The sequence below is a fragment of the Kogia breviceps genome, chromosome 14 (genome assembly GCF_026419965.1).
Source record: "Kogia breviceps isolate mKogBre1 chromosome 14, mKogBre1 haplotype 1, whole genome shotgun sequence".
Lineage (NCBI taxonomy): Eukaryota > Metazoa > Chordata > Mammalia > Artiodactyla > Physeteridae > Kogia > Kogia breviceps.
Window position 1 is genome coordinate 61812401 of NC_081323.1, and position 21381 is coordinate 61833781.

Consider the following 21381-nt stretch of genomic DNA (forward strand, 5'->3'; position numbering starts at 1 on the left):
CCCTAAGATACGGCGGACTGTCCTCCTCTCGCTCCGCCTCTTTTCCAAGGCCGCTGGCCTGAAGTTGCGTGATGCACGCCGGGCCTTGTAGTTCCTTCACAGAGTCTTGTCAGCGGGGGCCTCACGGACGAACTGCATTTCCCAGCGTTCCTCGTGACGGCGCCGTAAAGCGCGGCGGTCGAAGGGCCGGTTCCGGATGAATGTCAGTGCTGGACTGTGGGCCGGGGAGGGGGAAGGTGCTCGGCAGTCTCTCCAGCACCTCCGCCGCTGCCTCCTCCGCTTGTGCCGCCGCCGCGGGTGCCGGGCCGCTCGGCCGCTTGGGCATGAGACCGTGAGGCAAGCGACTGGCTGGGGCCGCCGACATGTTTGGCCGCTCGCGGAGCTGGGTGGGCGGGGGCCATGGCAAGTCTTCCCGCAATATCCACTCCTTGGACCACCTCAAGTGAGTGTACTGGGGGCAGAAGGGGGAGGCCGCGGGGCTGGACTTGGGGATGGAGGCGCATAGCCCCTGGCCGGGGGCTCTGGGAAGTGTGAGAGCGGAGGCGGAGGGCCGAGAGAGGCTCTCGGGAAAGGCTGTGCGGTGGTTAAACGCTAGGGCTCTGGACTTAGGGCGCCTGGGTTCGAACCCTGACCCCGTAGCTCCTCTCTGTGTGACCTTGGGCAAGTCGCTCCGCTTCTCAGAGTCTCAGTATCCCCATCTGTAAAGTAAGGGGATGAGATTTCGGTTTACGGATGCAGACTTCGTTCTTGCTGGGGCCGGACGATGGGCACCAAGCTTCCCCGGGGTGGTACTTCTTAGGCTGGACAGCTTACGAGTCAGAGGTCTGGATCCTGAAGTCAGACAGATGTGGGTTTGATCTTAAGTGTATGAATTTAGGCCTCAGTTTCCTCAGTTGTAAAATGGATATAGTGAGAGCACCTGCTTTCTACGGTTGTTTTGAGGGTAGGGTCAGAGAATGTACGTAAAGCTGGAAGCTTCTACAAGTGCTCAATAAAGGACAATAATTAAAAAAACAAACTATAGGGGAGTCTACAGCGTCAGAAGTAGAGCTCCGAGGGAGGCAGGTGGCAAAGGTGGTCCTGGAAAGCAGGAGTACACAGAATGGCTTTGCAGTCAGACTGGCATTCAAATCCTGATTCCACCATTTAATGGCTGTGTGACCTTGGACAAATTGTTTCACCTCTCTGAGCCTCTGATTCCTCGTCTGCAAATGGGGATGGTGAACATTGTGCAAGGATTCAGTAATATTGTGCGTGGAAAGAGATCGATCCAGTGTCTGTTATACAGTTGGTGGCCAATCATGGTAACTGTTTATCAGCTGGGCAAGGCCTTCCCAGACCACCCTACCTAAAGTGCCTCCCCTGCCTCAATTCCTTTCTGTTAGATCTTTCTCTTGATTTCATTCATTTGATGAATCTCCACTATCTGCAATTATCCTGTGTTTTTGTTTTTTCTTTTTACTGCTTTTCTGTTTGCTACTAAACTGGTACCTCCAGGAGGGTAGAGACGGCTTGTTTTGCGCAAAGCTGTATTCCCAGCATCTAGCTCTGAGCCTCGCACACCAGAGGAGCTCAATAGATACTTAAAGAATGAAAACAATTAATGAATTGGGGAGAGGTGCAGAGCATGCAGGCAGAGCCTAGGATTTTTTTTGCGGGGGCGGGGGTTGGAGGTGAAGGAAAATAGAGACCTTTGAAGAGGGAATGACTTCAGGGAGGAAAATATAGTATTGAGGGGTGGGGGGAGAGAGTGGGGAAGTAAGCAAACCTTTGGTGGTAAGAAACTGGCTGATTTCCAGAAGGAGCTCCCAGGATTACTAATGGGAAAGAAGGATGGAGAGGGCAGGCAGGGAACAGTAGGAAGACAAGGGCCCCTGGAAAGTGTTGGTGGGAGGGAAGTTAGATGGGGGCTTCTCATTTGGCTGGGTGTAGCGGTGCTGTACTTCTCAGCTGTGTCCTTTCTAGCATGGAGCAGGTGTTTAATAAATGTTTGTGGGTCTCAAAGAGTGGGCAGCAGGAGGGATCATTATGTAATAAGGAATGGTTTTTTGGGGGTAGTGATGAGAGAGGACATGGGGAGGAGAGAGGCCTAGGGCAAGCACGGGGCTATGTAGGGAAGCAGGAATCTTAAATGGGAGGGCAGCTGGACGGGAAAGGGAGAGGCTTAGAGATTTCAGGAATTTAGAGAGTGGGTGGATGAGGCCCAGAAGGGGAGGAGGGATATCTAAAGGAGGTTGGGCCTGCTGCCAACATCCAGGTACCTGCAAGCTCTCACCTAACTCTGCCTGACTCTAGCCCTTTAAAATTACTTTAGTAATTATTGAATGCATTTTCAATGCATTTTGATAATTATTGAATGCATTCCTTGTTAAGGAATTCCTGTGTGTTATTTCCTTTAGTCCTCACAAGTCTTAGGAGTTGTCAGAAATATTATTGTTTCCATTTTTTAGACTGGAAATTAAGGTCCAAAGAGGTTCAGTCACTTGCCCAAGGTGACAACAGCTGAAAAGTGTCAAAGCCAGGATTTGACTTCAGTGTTTGCACTCTTTACACTGTCTTTTTTTTTTTTTTTTTTTTTTTTTTGTGGTACGTGGGCCTCTCACTGCCTTGGCCTCTCCCATCGCGGAGCACAGGCTCCGGACGCGCAGACCCAGCAGCCATGGCTCACGGGCCCAGCCGCTCCGCGGCACGTGGGATCCTCCCGGATCGGGGCATGAACCCACGTCCCCTGCATCGGCAGGCGGACTCCCAACCACCGCGCCACCAGGGAAGCCCTACACTGTCTTTTTGAGTAAAATTTCCTAAAAGTCAGTTTGGGAAGACTTTCAACTTGGCTGAGTCTCACTGCCCAATGGCCATCTTCGCCCTCTGCCCAGCCAGGGAATGGCAAAGGTTCTCAGGTTCCTTTGAAGTATCCTGGGAACTGCCCAGGTTCATTGTCTAGGTCACACTGCTGTTGGGTGCTTTTTGGAAACCAGAGCTACCTGCCCTGGATCTGGCGGATCAGCTGAATCCATACTGTAGCCTGAAGAACCTGGCGATTTGTGTGTTGGAGGGGAGCTTAGAAGATCCCAAAGTGACTTGGGAAAGAGTGCCATAAACAGCTAGTGCCCACCCCAATGCTTGGGCACAGAACAGCCCATTCCCTGAGGGAGCTCACCGGCTGGTGGGGGAGATAGCCATAGAGCCAGTGACTGTGGTATGATAAGTGCTGGGGTCACCGTAGGTTCAGGGCTCTGTGGGAACCTTCTTGAAAGCTCTGTGGGGGAGGCAACCAGAGCAGAGTTGTCAAGGATGAGCAGGAGCCACCATGTGGAGCAGCGGGGTGTGGGGTGGCCCTGGGGTTTGTGGAGTGTCAAGGTGGGGCTGGTAGTTATGGGACACAAGGCTGGAGGTAGAACAGGGTTTGGGCTTCCTCTGATACAGAGGGCCACAAACCATTGCGGGGCGCCTGGGACTAAGGGGTTTCCCAGGACGTGGGACTTTCAGTGCTAAAACTGGTAAAGTCCTGGGCAGCCAGTACTAATTGGTCACTCTACCAGTGACAAGTGACAGTTCCTAATACACTGTTGCCCTGACCTAGGGCAGTGTGGGTAGAGAGGAGAGATGAAGATATTTAAACGAATTTAGAATTGACAGTTTTAGGAGGGGAGCACACAAAGCATCTGGGAACCCTCTTCCTTCTTTTTTTTTTTTTTTTTTTTCTAAATAGACTTTACTGTTAAGAACAGTTTGAGATTTACAGAACAATTGAGAAGATAGTACAGAGAGGAGAGCTGGAAACCCTTTTTGAACCGCATTATTCATAACATTTCCTGCTTTCAAACTGGAAAGAAATCTTCCTGTAAGACAGGGTTTTACTTTTGCTAAATAACGGGAAGCTGTGTACTGTGGTCTCTGTCTACTGAATGGAGTTAGTGATTTAGTTGAGGCAGATTGAAATAGTAAGAGGTCATTTGCTACACATCATGGGTGGTTTATTGCCCAGACTAGTGGCAAGGCTGTGACATTGACAAGCAGAAACCTTGACTGATGGAATTGCCTGATCGCTACTGAAGCATCACCTTCACTAGGGACTGCGAGTCCACAAACTGCTTCGTGTTGGGTTGTGTTGTTGCCTTAATTCTAATCGCCTTTGTGTATGGGTCAAGGTTCTTGGTTTTAAGTGACAGAAGCCCAGCTGGAATTGCCTTAAGCCCCAAATGGAACGGATTGGCTCTTGCCACTGAACAGGCTGTCCTAGCTAAGCCATGGCTGAGTCTCAGTGTTCAGACGAAGTTGTCTGTATGTGCTTCTTTCCAGTTCTTGTCTCCACTTCCTTCTGGGTTGGTGTCATTCTCAGCATGCTCCAGGCTTACATCATATCAGCTTAGTAACCCCTGGGAAAAAGAGAGCTTCTTTTCTTAATATTGCCAGCAGAAGTCCAGAAATGAGCACCATTGAACCATCCTGGGGTCTCATGCCCGCCCCTGAGCTAGTCACTGTGACAGGGGGGTATGGGGTACTCTAAGTGGCCCTGCCCTGGAGTCAGGGTGGCATCAACTCCTTCCAAGCTAGTGGACAGAGAATGAGAGAAAGGGATGGTTCAGCTTAGGAAAATTAGGGAGAAGAGGAATGTATACCCAGCAGGCAGACGTTCACCTACTCTTGGTATATTCAACTTTTGCCTAAGATAGCACTGATTATTTTTAGAGCTCGGGGTACAGTATCGCCAGATTCATTTTCTTAGAGTATTATATTCATTGTATCACTCATAGTGAGTCCGAGGCATCCATAATGTCAAGTCTAAAGTTCCCCCAGGCCATCAGAGCACTCCAGACTGTTCCCACCCATCTAAATTTGGAAGCACAGATGAAGACCCTCTAACCCCAGCTGGGGAGCCAGGAGCATCCTTGGTGGGCAGACACCCATTTACATGGAGACATAAAGGATGAGTGGTTGCTACAGGCAGTAGGGGGCAGGCTGGAAGGGGGGATGCTGCAGGCAGAGGAAAAAGGGTTTGAGAAGCCTGCAGGAGACAGACACAGGGCAAGGGGTTGTGTAGGGCCCGAGAGCAGAGCCATGAGGTGGGAGAGGTCACAGAGCCTTGGTCCCATTGGGCCTTGTAAATCCTGTTGAGGAATTTGGACACTAGGCTGAGAACAGTGGGGAGTCGTGTGCTGTGGTCTGGCCGAAGTTTGGAGAGTGGATTGGAGGAGCATCCCCTCAGGGGCTGCTTCTGTCTTATAGTACAGGAAGGTAGTGCCTGCAGTAACCCAGGGGTGTTTCTTGTGCCATTTCACGTTGATGGTCCTTCTCTCACTCACTGTTGCACACACCTCACCTGTCTGCATCTGTGCTCTCTCCAGATGAGAGAGCTGTATCCTTAAAATACCAATTCTTGGGAATTCCCTGGCAGTCCAGTGGTTAGGACTCAGCACTTTCACTGCGATGGCCCGGGTTCAATCTCTGGTCCGGGAACTAAGATCCCACAAGCTGCGTGGCATGGCCACGAAAAACAAAACAAAACGAAACAAACCTAAACAATTCTTTCATAAAAATTGCCCTGGTGACTTAAGCCAACAAGAAGTTTTACTGTCATCTGTAACTTCTCCTGTTCTTGCTCCCACCATCTCACTCAACATGTTATCATAAGGTCTTCTCATCACCAAAGAGTTAGACCAGCTGGTAGGTGCTCTGGGCTCTTCAAGCTTCATCCCACCTGTGAGTTAGATCCCCAGGAAGCTGGCCAGTGTTCCTCAGGCATGCCCTTTCGCTATCAGAAATGGTCTTACTTGAGTATATGTTTGTTTGCTTCTCCCAAATTTGAATGTAAGCTTTGTGAGGACAGAGGCCTGGGTGGCTTGTTCACGTGGAAATTGTCAGATACCAGTATAAGGCCTAGCACGCAGTAAAAGATCAACAAGAATTCGTCATAGGATGAACGAAAGAGGCAAGTTCTGGCCTGACTTTTCTTTTTTTTTTCTTTTTTTTTTTTTTTTTTTTGCGGTACGTGGGCCTCTCACTGTTGTGGCCTCTCCCGTTGCGGAGCACAGGCTCTGGACATGCAGGCCCAGCGGCCATGGCTCACGGGCCCAGCCGCTCCACGGCATGTGGGATCTTCCCGGACCGGGGTACGAACCCGTGTCCCCTGCATCGGCAGGCGGATTCTCAACCACTGCGCCACCAGGGAAGCCCCTGGCCTGATTTTTCTTAACAGCAGTTTGCTCTTGCCAGTTTGGGCACAGCGCCTGTGCCAAAACTGTGACTTTTTCTAGGGCTGAAAGCCCTGCTACGGCAATCTCGCCGTAATTGCCGGCTCCCCAGCATCTCAGTCCGGGCCTTAACTCGCTGGCCCAGTTTGACATCTTTCAGGGTGATTCATCAGGCACCGCCTTTAACACCTTTTGCTAGTCTTCTAGTCTGATTCCACCCTGCCTGGAGCTTCTCCTTGTCCTGCTGGCCAGAGGGCTGGATCCTGACCAAATGGAGGTTTTCAGGACACAGAGTAGGACCCTCTGGGAGGTGTCTTCCCTAGTGCTGAGGAGGCCACACAGACACAGGCTCCGTGTCCCCTCACCCCAGACATTGTTATTTGGGGGATGTGCTTTGGGGGAGTGGATTTCCACCCCCCCTAGGCCCTGTCCTTCCTCGCACTCTAGCTTGCGCATGTTTCAGTATCTTCCAATGGGAGCATCCTAAGAGACATGATACAAGTCATAAAACTTGTATGAATTTGAATTTAGTATGTCTGTCTCTGAAGTGGACATAATTATTATTAACTGTAATGGTTTAACTTGTGAAATAAGTGAGTCCCTTGAGAAAGCAGAGTCTGTGGAGGAGGGATTTGTTTACAGTCCGTAGTCCTTGGTGATGAGCCTCTAATGTGTTGGTTGCACGTTGGTAACAGGCTGCAGTTTTTCTGTTTCCAGGCGTTTCAAACTCCTAAGCTTGTCTCTCAAAGTAAAGTTTGCTTATGTGCAAGAGTATGAAATTGGGATTCTACGTTCTGCAGAACTTCCTCTGGAGGTATGATAATGCCGGCTCTCTTCCAATGAAGTGGAATAAGGGTCAGTGATAAGCACTTATCTTGAGATCTGATACGTGTTGTCATGCCTTTTCATTTTGTTTATTTGGTTGTCTTGTGTGCTAGGCATTCATAACTTCATGGAAATGCTTGGCTAATAAAAGCGTTTAACTCATTGTTTGCATCTTCTATACTATAATGATTACAAGCAAGGGGTTACTGCCTGGGTCCCCTGTCCTTGTGTTGGGACTCTGGATGGGTCCTAGCCTCCCAGAGCCTCAGCTCCCCAGATCATCAGCCCTGCAGTATTGTTGTAAGGGTTTAATGAGTGAACACATCTGAAGCATTCAGAACAGGGCCTGGCAATAGGAGACTGCAACTGTTTTTATTTTTATTTATTTTTAAAAATTAATTAATTAATTTTGGCTGCGTTGGGTTTTCATTGCTACACGCAGGCTTTTTCTAGTTGCAACAAGCGGGGGCCACTCTTCGCTGTGGTGCGTGGGCTTCTCATGGCAGTGACCTCTCTTTGTTGTGGAGCATGGGCTCTAGGCTTGCGGGCTCTAGAGCACAGGCTTAGTAGTTGTGGCGCACAGGCTTAGTTGCTCTGTGGCATGTGGGATCTTCCCGGACCAGGCCTTGAACCCGTATCCCCTGCATTGGCAGGCAGGCTCCCAACCACTGCACCACCAGGGAAGCCCAGGAGGCTGCAACTGTTTTGATGGTGATGATGGTAAAAATGTACACACATAGAGTTTGAGAGAAAATGTTATCGTTGTAACAGTTATTATCATTGTAAGAGAAAAATCTGTCACTGTCCTTGGAATCTTATCTAGATAGGGAACACAGCCTTGCATATAGAGATGGCTGTTGTTAGCTTGTTGATCATCTGAACAATTAGGAGTCTAATGCCCAGGAACTGCTGTGCCGTCCTTTCAGTGGTGTACTGCGTAGTCACTACTGATGCTCGAGAACAGTTGCCAATAACAAAAATGCTTTTATTTTAGCCAGAGGTGGGAAGAAAGATGGGCATGGTAATGGACATACAGCATGAGCTCAACTATGTTAATATCCATAGCAAAGAAAAAGACCCAAGGAAATAGATTGCAACTCCAGCAGTGGTCATCTCTGGGCAGTGGCATGATTGACAATTGCCATTTCTCTTTTTTGTGGTTGTTGAGGTTTCCAACCTTTCTAAAATGAGTGTTACGTTTAAAACCAGAAAGTTATTAAACTATATTAGTGTCTCTGAGGTAGTTGAATTACTTGATCTTCCAAAGCCCTGGAATTAGATGCAGCATTAAAATATTAATCTTTATTCAGCTTTCTTTCTTTTTTTCCCCCCACTACATTTAAGCAAGCATATATTGAGGGTCTCTTCCAAAAAGATTACCTAAAACAGTGTGCTCGGGCATTGTGAGGGCGAAAAGATGAGCCAGTGCAGTGGGAATTTAGAGCTTGAGATCTAGCGGGTGTTTCCATCTACCAACAACAAACATTTAGAAAATGAGTATTTTTAAACACTCCCATTTACAACAGCATCAAAAAACCCATCAAATACCTAGGAATAAATCTCACAAAAGATGTGCAAGCCCCCTATCCAGCAAACCTTGAAGGAAATGTAAATGTCATCATGTTACACTCTCCAAAAGATGTCAGTTCTCTCCATATTTAGCTATAGGTTTAGGGCAATTTTTAAGGAAATCTTAGCAGATATTTTTGTGGAAATTGAGAAGGTGATTTTAAAATATATTTGGAAATTCAAAGAGCCAAGAATAGTCAATATAATAATAATAAAAAAAACAGAAGGAAAGAAGTTGGAAGACTTACGTTATCACATTGCAAGATTTATTATAAAACTGCAGTGATCAGACAGCATGGTGTTGGCACAGAGGTAAACAAATAGATCGGTGGAACTAGAGCATCCAGAAAGAGTCCCATGCGTGGTCACCTGATTAATGGCAACAGTGACATCGGTGTGTTTTGGAGAAATGAGGACCTTTTCAGTAAATGATGCTGAATCAACTAGATAGCCATATGGAAAAAATGAACTTTGGCCAGTATCTTACACAATACACAAAAATGAGTTTCAAATGTACTCTAAGTCAAAATGTGAGAGGTAAAATAGTAACTTTTTAGAAGAAGAAAACAGCATTTCTTCATGACCTTAGGTAAGGATGTCTTAAGGTTGATACAAAAAACACTATCCAAGGGAAAGACTGATAAACTGGACCGCATTAAAATTAGGAACTTTTGCACTTCAAAAGATCACTGTAAAGAGAGTGAAAAGGCAAGCCACATTAAGAGAAAATGTTTGCCATAGGTATATCCAGTAAAGGATTTGTATTCAGAATGCATAAACTCCATCAAATTAATAAGAAAAAAGGTTCTCTACCTAGAAAAAATGGGCAAAAAACTTGCACAGACACCTCACAAAAGTAGATATTTAAATGGCTCTGAACATGTGAAAAGACACCGAACTTCATGCGTGGTCATGCGGTGAAACCCTGGCGCGGCATCACCACGTGCCAGCAGATGGCGCCACTGAGAAAGGCAGAGCGCAGCAAGCCCTGCTGAGGTGGAGGATTGGCTGGAGCCCTCTGAGCCAGCCTCTGCCCTTTGGCTGCAGATGAGCTGCTGAGCGTCCCTCAGTTCCTGTCCTGGCCTGTGCCGTGCTAGTGATGTGCACGGCCCCAGGCCCCAGGTTACTGCGAGTATGAGGGTCACAGGAAGGCCTGCACACAGGGCCAGGCATGCAGGCCATGCACCACACGTGGGAGCGCCTAGAATCTTGTTTTCAAGACTTAACACCCTGCCCTTCTCCTGGATTTGTCTGTAAGGGCCTCCTCATAGTTACTAGAATTTTTTTGAGGGGTTATTTAGTGAAGGCAATGGTAACAGTAATAGCTGGCACTTGTGTCATCCGTGGGAACTGCCAGGTTAGTTATCTACCTTTTTACTTGTTTGTTCCTAACGACACCATGACAGGTAGGTACTAAAGTATTTAGGTTGCTATTGCCGCTCCCATTTTACAGGTGAGATAACAGAGGTACAGAGATTAAGTAACTTGCTTGACATTACCCAGTTAATACCAAACGTTCTACTTCCTGCTCTGGTTTCTCTGGACCTTCCCATAACTCCTGCAGTGAAGTCCTCTTTTCATGACTGTTTGGATCCAGCCTGATCTCTCCTTCCTACCTTCTTGGAATATTCTTTGTATAATTTAATAATGATTTTAATAACAGCACCCCTCATAACAACCACCTTATAATAATAGTAGTAGCAGCTAGCCCTGCATCCGTTGAGCGCTTACTGTGTGCCAGGCACCATGCTCAGCTCTTTCTATGTGGTATCACATCAAATATCTGGAACAATCCAGCAAGGAGGCCTTGATGGTTGTAGAAGCTGAGGCCCAGAGAGGTGAAGTGCCTTGTCTAAGGCCACTCATAGGAAGAGACAGGGCCAGGAATCAAGCCCAGGTCTGTCTATTGGACTCCAAATGTTTGAACTCTTCACTACTGCTCTGTTCCACTACGTGCTGTGTTTGGCATTTGGCTCCTTGACTATGTTCGGTCTTGTATGCCCTGATCTACCTCATATTCATGGAGATGGTCCCCCACCCTTCCCCCATTCAGCATTTATTTAGCACCTACTGTGTTCCAGACATTCTGGAGTCTTTTGGGGTCACCAAGATCAATAAGATGATGTTGCTGACCTTGAGGAGCTCAGGTCTAGTAAAGGAGGCAGATCATTGCCAATCAGGGTGGTCTGTGCTGCGGCAAATGCATATGGGCACAGAGGTGCCAGAGAGAAGGCTTCACCAAGAGATGCCTGAGCTGGGTTTTGACATACGAGTAAGAGTTTGCTGGCTGGTCAGGGCAGCAAGGGTATTCCAGGCAGAAAGCACAGTGAATAGAAGTCAGGGCTGATCGTCAAGATTTTAACCTCTCCTATCCCTATTGGGGCTCTTCAGAGCAGACCCACTTACCCAGGCTGCTGCCTCTTGGGCCAGGAGTGTGATAGTGAGGTGATAATGCATGTTGTCCTCTACGCAGAAGGAAGCACCAGAGTGGGGAGAATCCTCCTCTCCCCATGTTGCCAACAACGCCTGTCACAGCAGGTGGGGGGCGTGCTGTGCACTGCACAGGCGGTGTCACTGACGGCCATGGCGTGAGTGATGCCGTGGCTCTGAAACGAGAGTGGGAGCTCCTTCAAAATGCAGATTTGGGGCCCTGCTCAGATTCTGGGAGTCCGGGGTAGGAAGCCAGAATCTGCAACTTAAGCAGGTGATTCTGATGCAAGATGCCTGTGAACCACAATTTGAAAAACTCTGCTCTTTGAGCCGTTTGAGGAAGAGGCACTCGAGGCAAGATAGAGACAGATTCACGAGTGGGTCCCCTGGATTCATCCCAGGGTGGGTCAGTGCTGTGGAGTCACCTAATCACAGGGGACCACTGGCCTCACCTCCCCCCCCCTCACACACACGGCCCTGCCGGTGGATTTGGGCACAGGTGCTGGAGAGTTCTGTTTTAGGAGAGCTGTGCTAGTTATTGCATGTTAAAAGTTGCATGTAATTTTATTTAATTAGATTAACTAAATGATTAAAAAACTGATTATAGTATGTCTTTAGACAAACAGCACAAGCACTAATAACTAAAACCCCCTAAAGCCGCAGATGGCCCCTGTGGTTCCATTTGCAAGATTCGACCTCTTTACATCCTACCCATTTTTAGAGATTTCCCTGCCTTTCTCTCACCAGTCCCCCACCCCCAAATTGAAGGTGGCCAGAAAAGAAGTCGGGAAGTGACTCCTCCTGAGTCGCTCCCTCTTGCTGTCCCCTTTTCCTTCTTCCCAAGCTGAAGTTGCCTCAGTCTGCCAGCCCTGGAGAAACTCTTAAAACCATGCCAGGGGCTTCCCTGGTGGCGCAAGGGTTGAGAGTCCGCCTGCTGATGCAGGGGACACAGGTTCGTGCCCCGGTCCGGGAAGATCCCACATGCCGCAGAGCGGCTGGGCCCGTGAGCCATGGCCACTGAGCCTGCGCGTCCGGAGCCTGTGCTCCGCAACGGGAGAGGCCACAACAGTGAGAGGCCCGCGTACCGCAAAACAAAACAAAACAAAACAAAACAAAACATGCCAGGTGGCACTCCCGGGGCATCAGCCAGGCTGCTAAGCCCCCACACTGCTCAGGAGTGGCCTCTGCGATTCTTTGGCTTGCTCTTACCAGCGGCAGAGGGCCTTGAGGACTAGGCCGGGCCCGCCTGTCCCTGCACATTCAGGTGGGTGAAGTACTGAATACATGGCCATCGCCTCTCAAACCCACTTCACTTTACTCTGTACACAGCAAATAAGAGCTGTGCCCTTGAACTGCAAGCCACCTACTTCATCTGAGCCATCAGTTCTGTGCTTCATGGGGGATTAAGGGCATTCCAAGGGTGATCATGAAGGCACCTGATTTGCACCCCAGCCACTGGCTCTGGGACCACCCTCCCTGCTGTGTGACTCCACGTCTGATCTCTGCATCAGCCAGGCAGTGGATCTTAGGCTTTTGGCACTGAGCCGTGTGTCTCCACTTGCTCTGCCAGCGTCAGAATCACCCAGGAGAGTGAAAAAGTCCGATGCCTGTTCTTCCCTCAGTGCTGCTAAATCTGAGTCTCCGGTGGGCTCTGTGGCCCCGCTTTGTCCAGCTCTCCAGGTCATTCTCTCGCACACACTGGAGTTTGAGGATGGCTGTCTTCAAAAGCTTGACAGTCTTGCCTCAGTTTGGGTTGGTGTGTGTCTGGTTATTTAACACTTTGAAGCATTGTCTGCCATTTTTCTTGGGTGGTGAGTTATATGTCTCTTCTGAATGGGAATTGTGCTAACAACTGTGTCTGTAAAAAGCACAGCCAAATTGTCCCTAAAGTGTTGCTAATGGTCACTGAGCTTGGCTTACATTTCAACTGGTAACCTTTAGTTCTCTTTTCTTTTCCTTTCTCTCAGGTATCTGTACCACGTTTTGACCAAAAACACCACCGTCACAGAACAGAACAGGAACCTGCTGGTGGAGACCATCCGATCCATCACCGAGATTCTGATCTGGGGGGATCAGAATGACAGCTCTGTATTTGAGTAAGTGTTTCTGGTTTTTTGTTTTTTGAGTCTTCTTCTTCCTTTGAATATTTTTCTAAATGTGTACCATGAGTCATTCCTGATGATGTCAGGATTTGATGCCAATTTGGTCCTGCACAGATAACTGTCTCTCTCCCTCTCCCTCTCCCTCTCCCTCTCCCTCTCCCTCTCCCTCCCTCCCTCCCTCCCTCCCTCTCTCCCTCTCTCTCTCTCTCTCTCTCTCTCTCTCTCTCTCTCTCTCTGTCTCTCTCTCTCTCTGTCTCTCTCTCTGTCTCTGTCTCTCTGTCTCTCTCAAATGTCCTTGAAACACTGTAAAAATGCCTGCTGAAAATGGGAAAGTTCTGGAAAACAGTGTCCCTAGAAAAATCTGAAAATATCATGGATAATTTTCCAAGTAATGTCTGATTATCTCCCCCAAAGAAAGGAGAAAATGTCTTGGGTAGTTAGATTCTAAGTGAACTGAAAAGACCCTTCCCCGGGTGGAGAGACTATGGCTAACATTGATTGTGTTTACTGATGGGTGGCCACAGTGCTGAGTTCTTGATGAGATAATCCTTCTAAGTCTCCCAACTACCCGAGGGTAGAGAACCATCACCATCTTTATCCCCATCCCCTTCCCCATCCCCATCCTTATCCTCATCCCCACCCCTTTTTATGCTCAAGGTCGAACAGCTGGTAAGTGGAGAAGCAGCGGCTCACACCTAGAGCCCATGGAGGAAACCCCTCCTTACTCTCATACTTCCGAGGTGAAGAGTCTCAGGCCCACCTCAGTTTGCTCATCTTTAAGTGAGAGAGAGCAAGTTCCCTGCCCAGTGCCTGATACAGAGTTAGGCGCTCAAGAAATGTTAGCAAATGATCATTTTAAAAGGTGTCCCTATTGGGACTTCCTTGGTGGCGCAGTGGTTAAGAATCCGCCTGCCAATGCCAGGGACACAGGTTCGAGCCCTGGTCCAGGAAGATTCCACATGGCACGGAGCAACTAAGCCCGTGCGCCACAACTACTGAGCCTGCTCTCTGGAGCCCACGAGCCACAACTACTGAAGCCCACATGCCTAGAGCCCATGCTCCGCAACTAAGAGTAGCCCCCGCTCGCTGCAACTGGAGAAAGCCCGCGTGCAGCAATGAAGACCCAATGCAGCCAAAAATAAAATATAAATAACTAAATAAATTTATACATTTTTTTAAAAAGGTGTCCCTATTGGACAGTTAAAAAGCAAAGGCTGTAACCCACGAACTACTTTCCTCAACAGACCTGTCCCAGCGTCTGAGTGCAGAAGGATTGGGGTTATGACAACCACCAAACACAGATTTTATTTTTATATAAAATCTCAATTATAAGTGTTGAGGCCACTTAAAAAACCCATTGAAAACAAATACAGGTGTTCCATTTCCAACCTGGCTTCTTATTCGATATTCTGATTTTCTGGCTAGCTCTATATTTTCGTCAGTGAGGTTAGCTAATATGGAGCTACTTGTGGAAAATGCAAATTGTTTAAAATTGCAGACCTGTGACACTGGCTGAGTTCCCCAAGGGAAAACACGACTAATAAATAGGTGTTGCTTATAAACGGGACTAGTTGCCTTTCAGGATCCATAGGGAATTTACTATTTGTTGGTTGCTCGATATCTGTTTATGGAAATGAGAAAGACCCTTAGGTTAAAGATTAGAAACCGCGTCACCTTTACTAGAATGGACGAGTCCATCTGTCATCTTAGAAAAACCACCGAGCTCTTAGAGGCCCAGTTATTCTTAAATCACTGCCCCACAGAGGCCCCAAGAGAACTTGTTTTTTTTTTTTTTTTTTGAGAACTTGTTTTTAATCCATTTTTAAGTTTGGGGATAATTTTAGATTTAGATTGTACAGAAAGTTCCAATTTACCCCTCACGCCATTTCCCTGTTAATATCTTATATGACTAGAGTGCATTTGTTAAAACATCACCATTACATCAACTCCAGACTTGATTTGGAATTTACCAGTTTTTCCATCAACATTGTCTTTCTGCTCCAGGATACCAATCTAGGCACCCACAGTCATTTTAGTTGTCACGTCTCCCCAGTGTCCTGTGATCTGTGACAGTTTTTTAGTCTTCTATTGTTTTTTATGACTTTGATAGATTTGAGAAGTACTGACCAGCTGTCCTGTAGAATGTCCCCCAATCTGGGTTTCTCTCCCGATTAGCCTGGGAATTTTGGGGAAGAGTGTCACAGAGGGGAAGTATCCTTCCCATCCCAGAATGTCACCATTCCTGATATCCACATGATTCCTGGAGAGGTTAACCTGATCACTTGGCTCAGGTGGTGTCTGCCAGGCTTTTTTACTTTAAAGTTACTCTTTCCCCCTCCCCTACAGTAGTCTCCAAAAGTGAGTTGCTAAGTTCAGCCCACCTGGACGTTGGGGGCATGGGAATTAAGCTCCACCTTCTTAAAGGGGGGAGTATCTACATACACTGTGTGAAATTCTTCTTCATGGAAGATTTGTCTCTTCTCCTCATTTTTTTATCTATTCAATCATTTATTTATATGCGTCCCTTGAAGATCTTGCAGGTTTGGTTCCAGGCCACCGCCATAAGGTGAATATTGCAGTAAAGCGAGTTACACGAATTTTTTTGGTGTCCCAATGTATATAAAAGTTATGTTTACACTGTACTGTAGTCTGTTAAGTGTCCAATAGCATTGTGTCTGAGAAACAATGTACATACCTCAGTTTAAAAATAATGCTGTTGGGGCTTCCCTGGTGGCGCAGTGGTTGAGAATCCGCCTGCCGATGCAGGGGACACAGGTTCGTGTCCCGGTCCGGGAATATCCCACATGCCGCGGAGCGGCTGGGCCCGTGAGCCATGGCCGCTGAGCCTGCGCGTCCAGAGCCTGTGCTCCGCAACGGGAGAGACCACAACAGTGAGAGGCCCGCGTACCGCAAAAAAATAAAAAATAAAAAATAAAAAAATAATGCTGTTGGGAAAATGGTGCCAATAGACTTGCTCAACACAAGGTCACTACAAACCTTCAATTTGTTAAAAAAAACACAATATCTGCAAGGCACATGTATATCAATATGGTCTCATGGATATTTATTTTATCCTCTGGATTATAATCCAATACTACGTTATTTATTTTTTTGCTGGCATTGGTCCAGCTTCAGGCACTAGGAGCTCTTTCAGGTTGCTTCCTGTGTCCCTTTGACTCAGCCCCATTCTTTTGGTTTTTGGAGCACTTCCTTACTTTCTGGTACTCTGAGGTGCTCCAGGCTCATCTTGCATTTTATCTGCCCCAGCCCTAGAATTAGCCACTTTTCCAAGGAGACACTTACTACCCTAGGGAGTTTTAAAAATCCAGGCTCCTGGATTTCACACTAGACCTACAGAATCTACCCCTGGGCAAGATGTAGGTACAAGCATTTTAACAAATTCCCAAGTCGGTCTTGGGCTGCAGTGAGCTTGTTGGGTGATACTTGGGAGTCAGCGCTTTGTACAACCTGCCGCAAAGGAAGACACGATAGGTCCAATGAATGAAATATTCTGGGGATCAACATGGATGGCATTTGTAGGCACACGGGCTCCTAGAATCAGAGTTGGAAAATAATTTAGAGATCTCTTTAAGGTCATATTTATTTATTCATTTACCCTCTCATGGATTCAAACAGAAGATCTGCAGCACTGAGCAAGTGCCAGGCCCATGTTCCTGCCACTTGACAGCAGAGGAAAGAGGGAGACCCAACACTGAGTCAACCAACAGACCCACGGGACTGCCAGGAATTGTTCTGAGAATCCCAGATGAGATATTATCTGGTCTTAGTGTGAATACAGAGAACACCAGACTAGAAGCGTCATGTTCTTCCTTTAAAGACAGGCATTAGGGGGTCTGCATTTCAAGACTAAAAGAGCCAATGTGTGCCTCCCAAAGTCAGTGTCCCCAGGCTGCATGTAGACAAATGTCCCGTCCAGGACAAGAAAGGCAAAGCAGACTTGGGGACCAGCTGGGGTCCCATGACCACATTAGCACCTTCTCTTTCCTTCCAGTTCTCATACCCTAGATGTGGAAACGACAAACTTGTTAATTGAGAAACCCAAACTCCTTTAATATTCAGCATCATCTTACCCCTTTGTAGGGAATTACTCTGGTTCCCAGGTTGTTGGTGAGCACTCAAAGCTATGAAAGCAAAGAAAAGAGGCTTAGTGAGGAAAACTAAGCTTATAAAATATTGGATGGAAAATGCTACTTGTTGGGTTTACAAGTGTAGATAGGTCACTGTGTAATCATTTCGTCGGGAAAGAGCTTTCCCACTCTGTCAGAAATCACTGATTCCCAGAGTCAGCACTGTTCTCACATTCCGGGAAGAGAGTCTGAAAGGTCGCGTTTTTCTTGATGGAGGACAGCATCGTGGGAGCTGGGTATCGCAGAAGCCGAGGCCACGGGTGGTGTGATGTGGCTGCTCTGCGGATGCCTTTGTTGGGCTGCACACGCGTGTGCTGGGCGTGCAACCAGAGGACGACATGCATTTCCATGTGTAGAAGCAGACCACTGACGCTTTCCCATTCTCTCCCCAGCTTCTTCCTGGAGAAGAACATGTTCGTCTTCTTCTTGAACATCCTGCGGCAGAAGTCAGGCCGCTATGTGTGCGTTCAGCTGTTGCAGACCTTGAACATCCTCTTTGAGAATATCAGTCACGAGACCTCACTTTGTAAGGACTGTCCTGACACTTGCCTCCACACCTCTGAGTGTCAGCTGCGTGTCATTTGCCGTGGAGCTCATGTTGCTGTTTGAATGTCTGTGCTTACTGTGTGTCTTGGTGTGCTTGGGCTGCCATAGCAAAATACCCAGGCTGGGCAGCTTAGATGACAGAAATTTATTTTCTCACAGTTCTGCAGGCTGGAAGTCGAAGATCATGGTGCCATCAGGGTTTCTGGTGAGGCCTCTCTTCCTGGTTTGCAAATGGCCACATTCTCTTTGTGTCCTCACGTGTTCTTTCTTCTGTGCACATGGAGAGAGGGAGGGTTCTGGTGTCTCTTCCTTTTCTTAGAAGGACACCAGTCTTCTCGGATGGATCAGGGCCCCACCCTATGACCTCATTTAACCTTAATTACCTCCTGAAAGGATGCATCTCCAAATACAGTCATGGTGAGGGTTACGGTTTCAGCATATGAATTTTGGGGGCACACAGTTCACTCCCTAATGCCATTTTTTCCCCCCTGCGTGGTAGGGTGCTGTGAAGAGCTAAGAGAGGGCTCCCCTCTGCTGAGTGGTTCTGGGGGTGTTTGCATTTCTTCTTTGTAACCTGTTATTAAAGAGCTTGGGTCGCCGAAGGCCAACAGAATAAGCAATGGAAGCAGCAGGGTGAGGAAGAACGTGGCCAAGGAGCATGCAAGGGCGTGGCTTTGGCCCCTGACCTGCCTGCTTCAGTCCCACCGCCTGACTGACGAGGGTGTGACTCGGAGCCTCTTCCCGCCCCCGGCTCTTCTCTGAAACAACCAACCTGCAAGGCAGGTGCTGTCAGTGCCCTCATTTAACACCTAGAGAGTTTGAGTCACTGGCCCCAGGTGACAGCTCTAGCAAGGCAGGAATTGAGAAGGGGTTTCAGCCCAGGTGAGCTAGCTCAGTGGTCCTCAGCTGGGGGTGACTGTGCTCCCAGTGGACATTTGTCAGTGTCTGGAGACATTCCTGGGGGGTGGGTGCTACTGGCATCTAGTGGGTAGAGACCAGGGATGCTGTTAAACATCCTACAACACACAGGACAGCCCCCAACAGTAAAGGATTAGTTAGCCCAAAATGTCAACAATGCCGAGGGTTAGAAACCCTGGTTTAGTTCCTAATCCTCCGGGCTTGATCATGAGCTTTATTATTCCAAGATGACTGCACCAAGCCCCAGGCCCTGCCTGAAGGAGGCAGGAAAGAGAAGACAAGTGATGGAATGTCTATGCCACAGGCAGGCTCGAGGTCCCCAAGACAGGTTTAAAAAGTTTCTGATGGGTGGAGAGAGGTAGAGATGGTGACATTCCTCCTGAGGAGGAAGGAGGGAGGGATAGGAAAGAGCTGCAGGCTGATGGCCACTAGGTGGTGCTGCTGTCCCAGGAGACTCTCCTTACGCTTCCCCATGTCTGTGAGTTGACTCACTCTCCCTGAGTGGTTTCTCAACAGCTTTTGTTATCCTAGATATCAATTGCATGTGGTTTCTGAAAACTCCGAGAGGGGAAGACCCAGCTCGGTGGTACGGGCCATGGACTTGGACCCAAGCAGGTCCGAGCCCTTGTTCTGCCACAAACATCCCCGGTGTATTCCGGGGAGTGAACTCTCCAAGCTGCAGTTTCTGCATCTGTGGAGGAGAGATAATGCTAATACCTGGTGATTAGAGTGGTTTGAGGATTGAGTGTGACAGTGGGTATGCAGAGTGTAGTATGGGGTCTGGCAGGTGGAAGTGTCCAGTTAGAGTTGGTTTTATCATGAAATCGAGCATTCCCCCAAATGACTGTTCTCTGATAACCCAGCTAACCCCAGGGCTACTGGATTGAAGAGGGGGTTGAAAATTCTGGGCTTTCTGGATCACGTGGCCTTTCTTGCACTAGGACTAAAAAGGGTGCTGTGCTATAAGAAAACCCAGGCAGATGCTGCTGGCCTTACAGGGGAATTCATCAGAGTGCTTTCATAAGCCCTGCCAAAGCAGTAGAAATTACTCCCATTTTACAGAACTTGGATGTATGGGGGTGAGAAGGATGGGTGAGTTTTGCTTTTGTTTTTATCTTCTAATTATAGAGAGAAAATGTCCTCATTATAAAACAACAACAACAACAAAAATCAAGCATTAAAAAACTGTAGAAAGCAAAAGTTCTGTAGAATCTCACCCTAAGAGTTCAGTGGACACATACCATTTTGCTGTTTGTTTTATTTTTCCCAACTTACTAGCGTACCTTAGATTTTTCATGTTGTCTGTTCATGCATCCCTACCTTGTTTGGTTTAAGAGCTGCATCTTGCTGTGCCATACTTATTTAACGTGACCATGGGCGTTTAGGTGGTTTCCGGATTTTCATTATTACAAGCAGCCATTTCACGAGTGCACCTGTTGCCTGTTGGGTTTGGTGACCTAAGTGACAGAAGGCCTGAGAGCCCGAGATTACTTAGACTCCTGGGTTTATTATAAAAAGATACCACAGAAAGCTGGCCACACAGTGAGGGGGTAGTAGAAAAATCCCAGTCGATTAATAGAGGCACCTCCGCCACCCCCATGGTGGCCTCCCCAACCACAGAGTCATGTCGTGGAGGCCCTGGAAAAGTCCCTGCTGGGGAAGGATGGGAGCGTGTGGCTCTTCCATCTCAAGACTGCAGCCGAGAATCCCGAGGTTGCACATCTCAAGCTGCCAGCATAGGCGTCTGTGCCCCTGGTGGCCCAGCAGCCACTAACCAGTCACAGTGGGGCTAACATTCCTTCTCTGGCAAGCCCATTCATCCCCAGCCAACCACAGCGGGCAAGACAGAATGAAAAGAAGTGCTTGGCTTCCCTGGTGGCACAGTGGTTGAGAGTCCGCCTGCCGATGCAGGGGACATGGGTTCGTGCCCCGGTCCAGGAAGATCCCACATGCCGCAGAGCGCTGGGCCCGTGAGCCATGGCTGTTGCGCCTGCCCATCCAGAGCCTGTGCTCCGCAACAAGAGAGGCCACAGCAGTGAGAGGCCCGCGTACCGCAAAAAAAAAAAAAAAAAAAAAAGAAAAGAAGTGCTTGAGGCATCAGCATCACCTGGCTGGTTGTTACAGGTGTGGATTCTGGGTGGGTAGACTGTGGACTGTTCAAAGAACAGACTACTGTATAGCAGGAAGGGAAAAAAAGGAATGCACTGCTAGCACACATGCAGCAACATGAATAACTGGGATGTGGTGATGAGTGAAAGAGGCCAGACACCAGAGGGAGCTGCCTGTATGAGTCCATGTATATGAAGTTCAAGATCAGGCAAAGCGAGTCTATGGTGCTGGAAGTTAGGCTAAGGGCTGTCTTTGGGAAGAGAGTATTGATGGGGCAGGGGTGTGAGGGACCTTTCGGGGAGCTGGAAATGCACTGCCTGATCTGGGTGGTGTATTTATTTGCAAAAATTCATCAAGCTGGACACCTGAGGTTTGTGAGATGTGTGTGTGTATACATATATATATATGTGTGTGTGTGTATATATATATATATGTATATATATATATACACATATATACACACAGGTACGAGTACTTAAGATTCATATATATGTACATTTTCACATATATTAAGGTATACACTTAGATTTGTGATATATA

At 47.9% G+C, this 21381-nt stretch overlaps 1 protein-coding gene across 10 annotated transcripts in view; it reads left to right on the plus strand.

Annotated features, from left to right (window-relative positions):
• Positions 1-147: 147 nt before the first annotated feature.
• Positions 148-21381, plus strand: part of CLEC16A (C-type lectin domain containing 16A) — a 210485-nt gene continuing 189251 nt past the window's right edge. For 7 of the 10 annotated variants that reach the window (XR_010836636.1, XM_059036137.2, XM_059036134.2 and 4 more), the window contains exons 1-3: positions 148-442; positions 12986-13114; positions 17661-17794. Coding sequence is in view for 9 of the 10 variants with exons in the window: in XM_059036137.2 (XP_058892120.1) it covers positions 363-442; positions 12986-13114; positions 17661-17794 (343 nt within the window). In the remaining variant the exon portion in view is untranslated. Of the gene's footprint in view, positions 443-6911; positions 7050-12985; positions 13115-17660; positions 17795-21381 lie in introns of all 10 variants that reach the window. The other 3 variants (XM_067013945.1, XM_067013942.1, XM_067013941.1) reach the window with 3 other exon arrangements.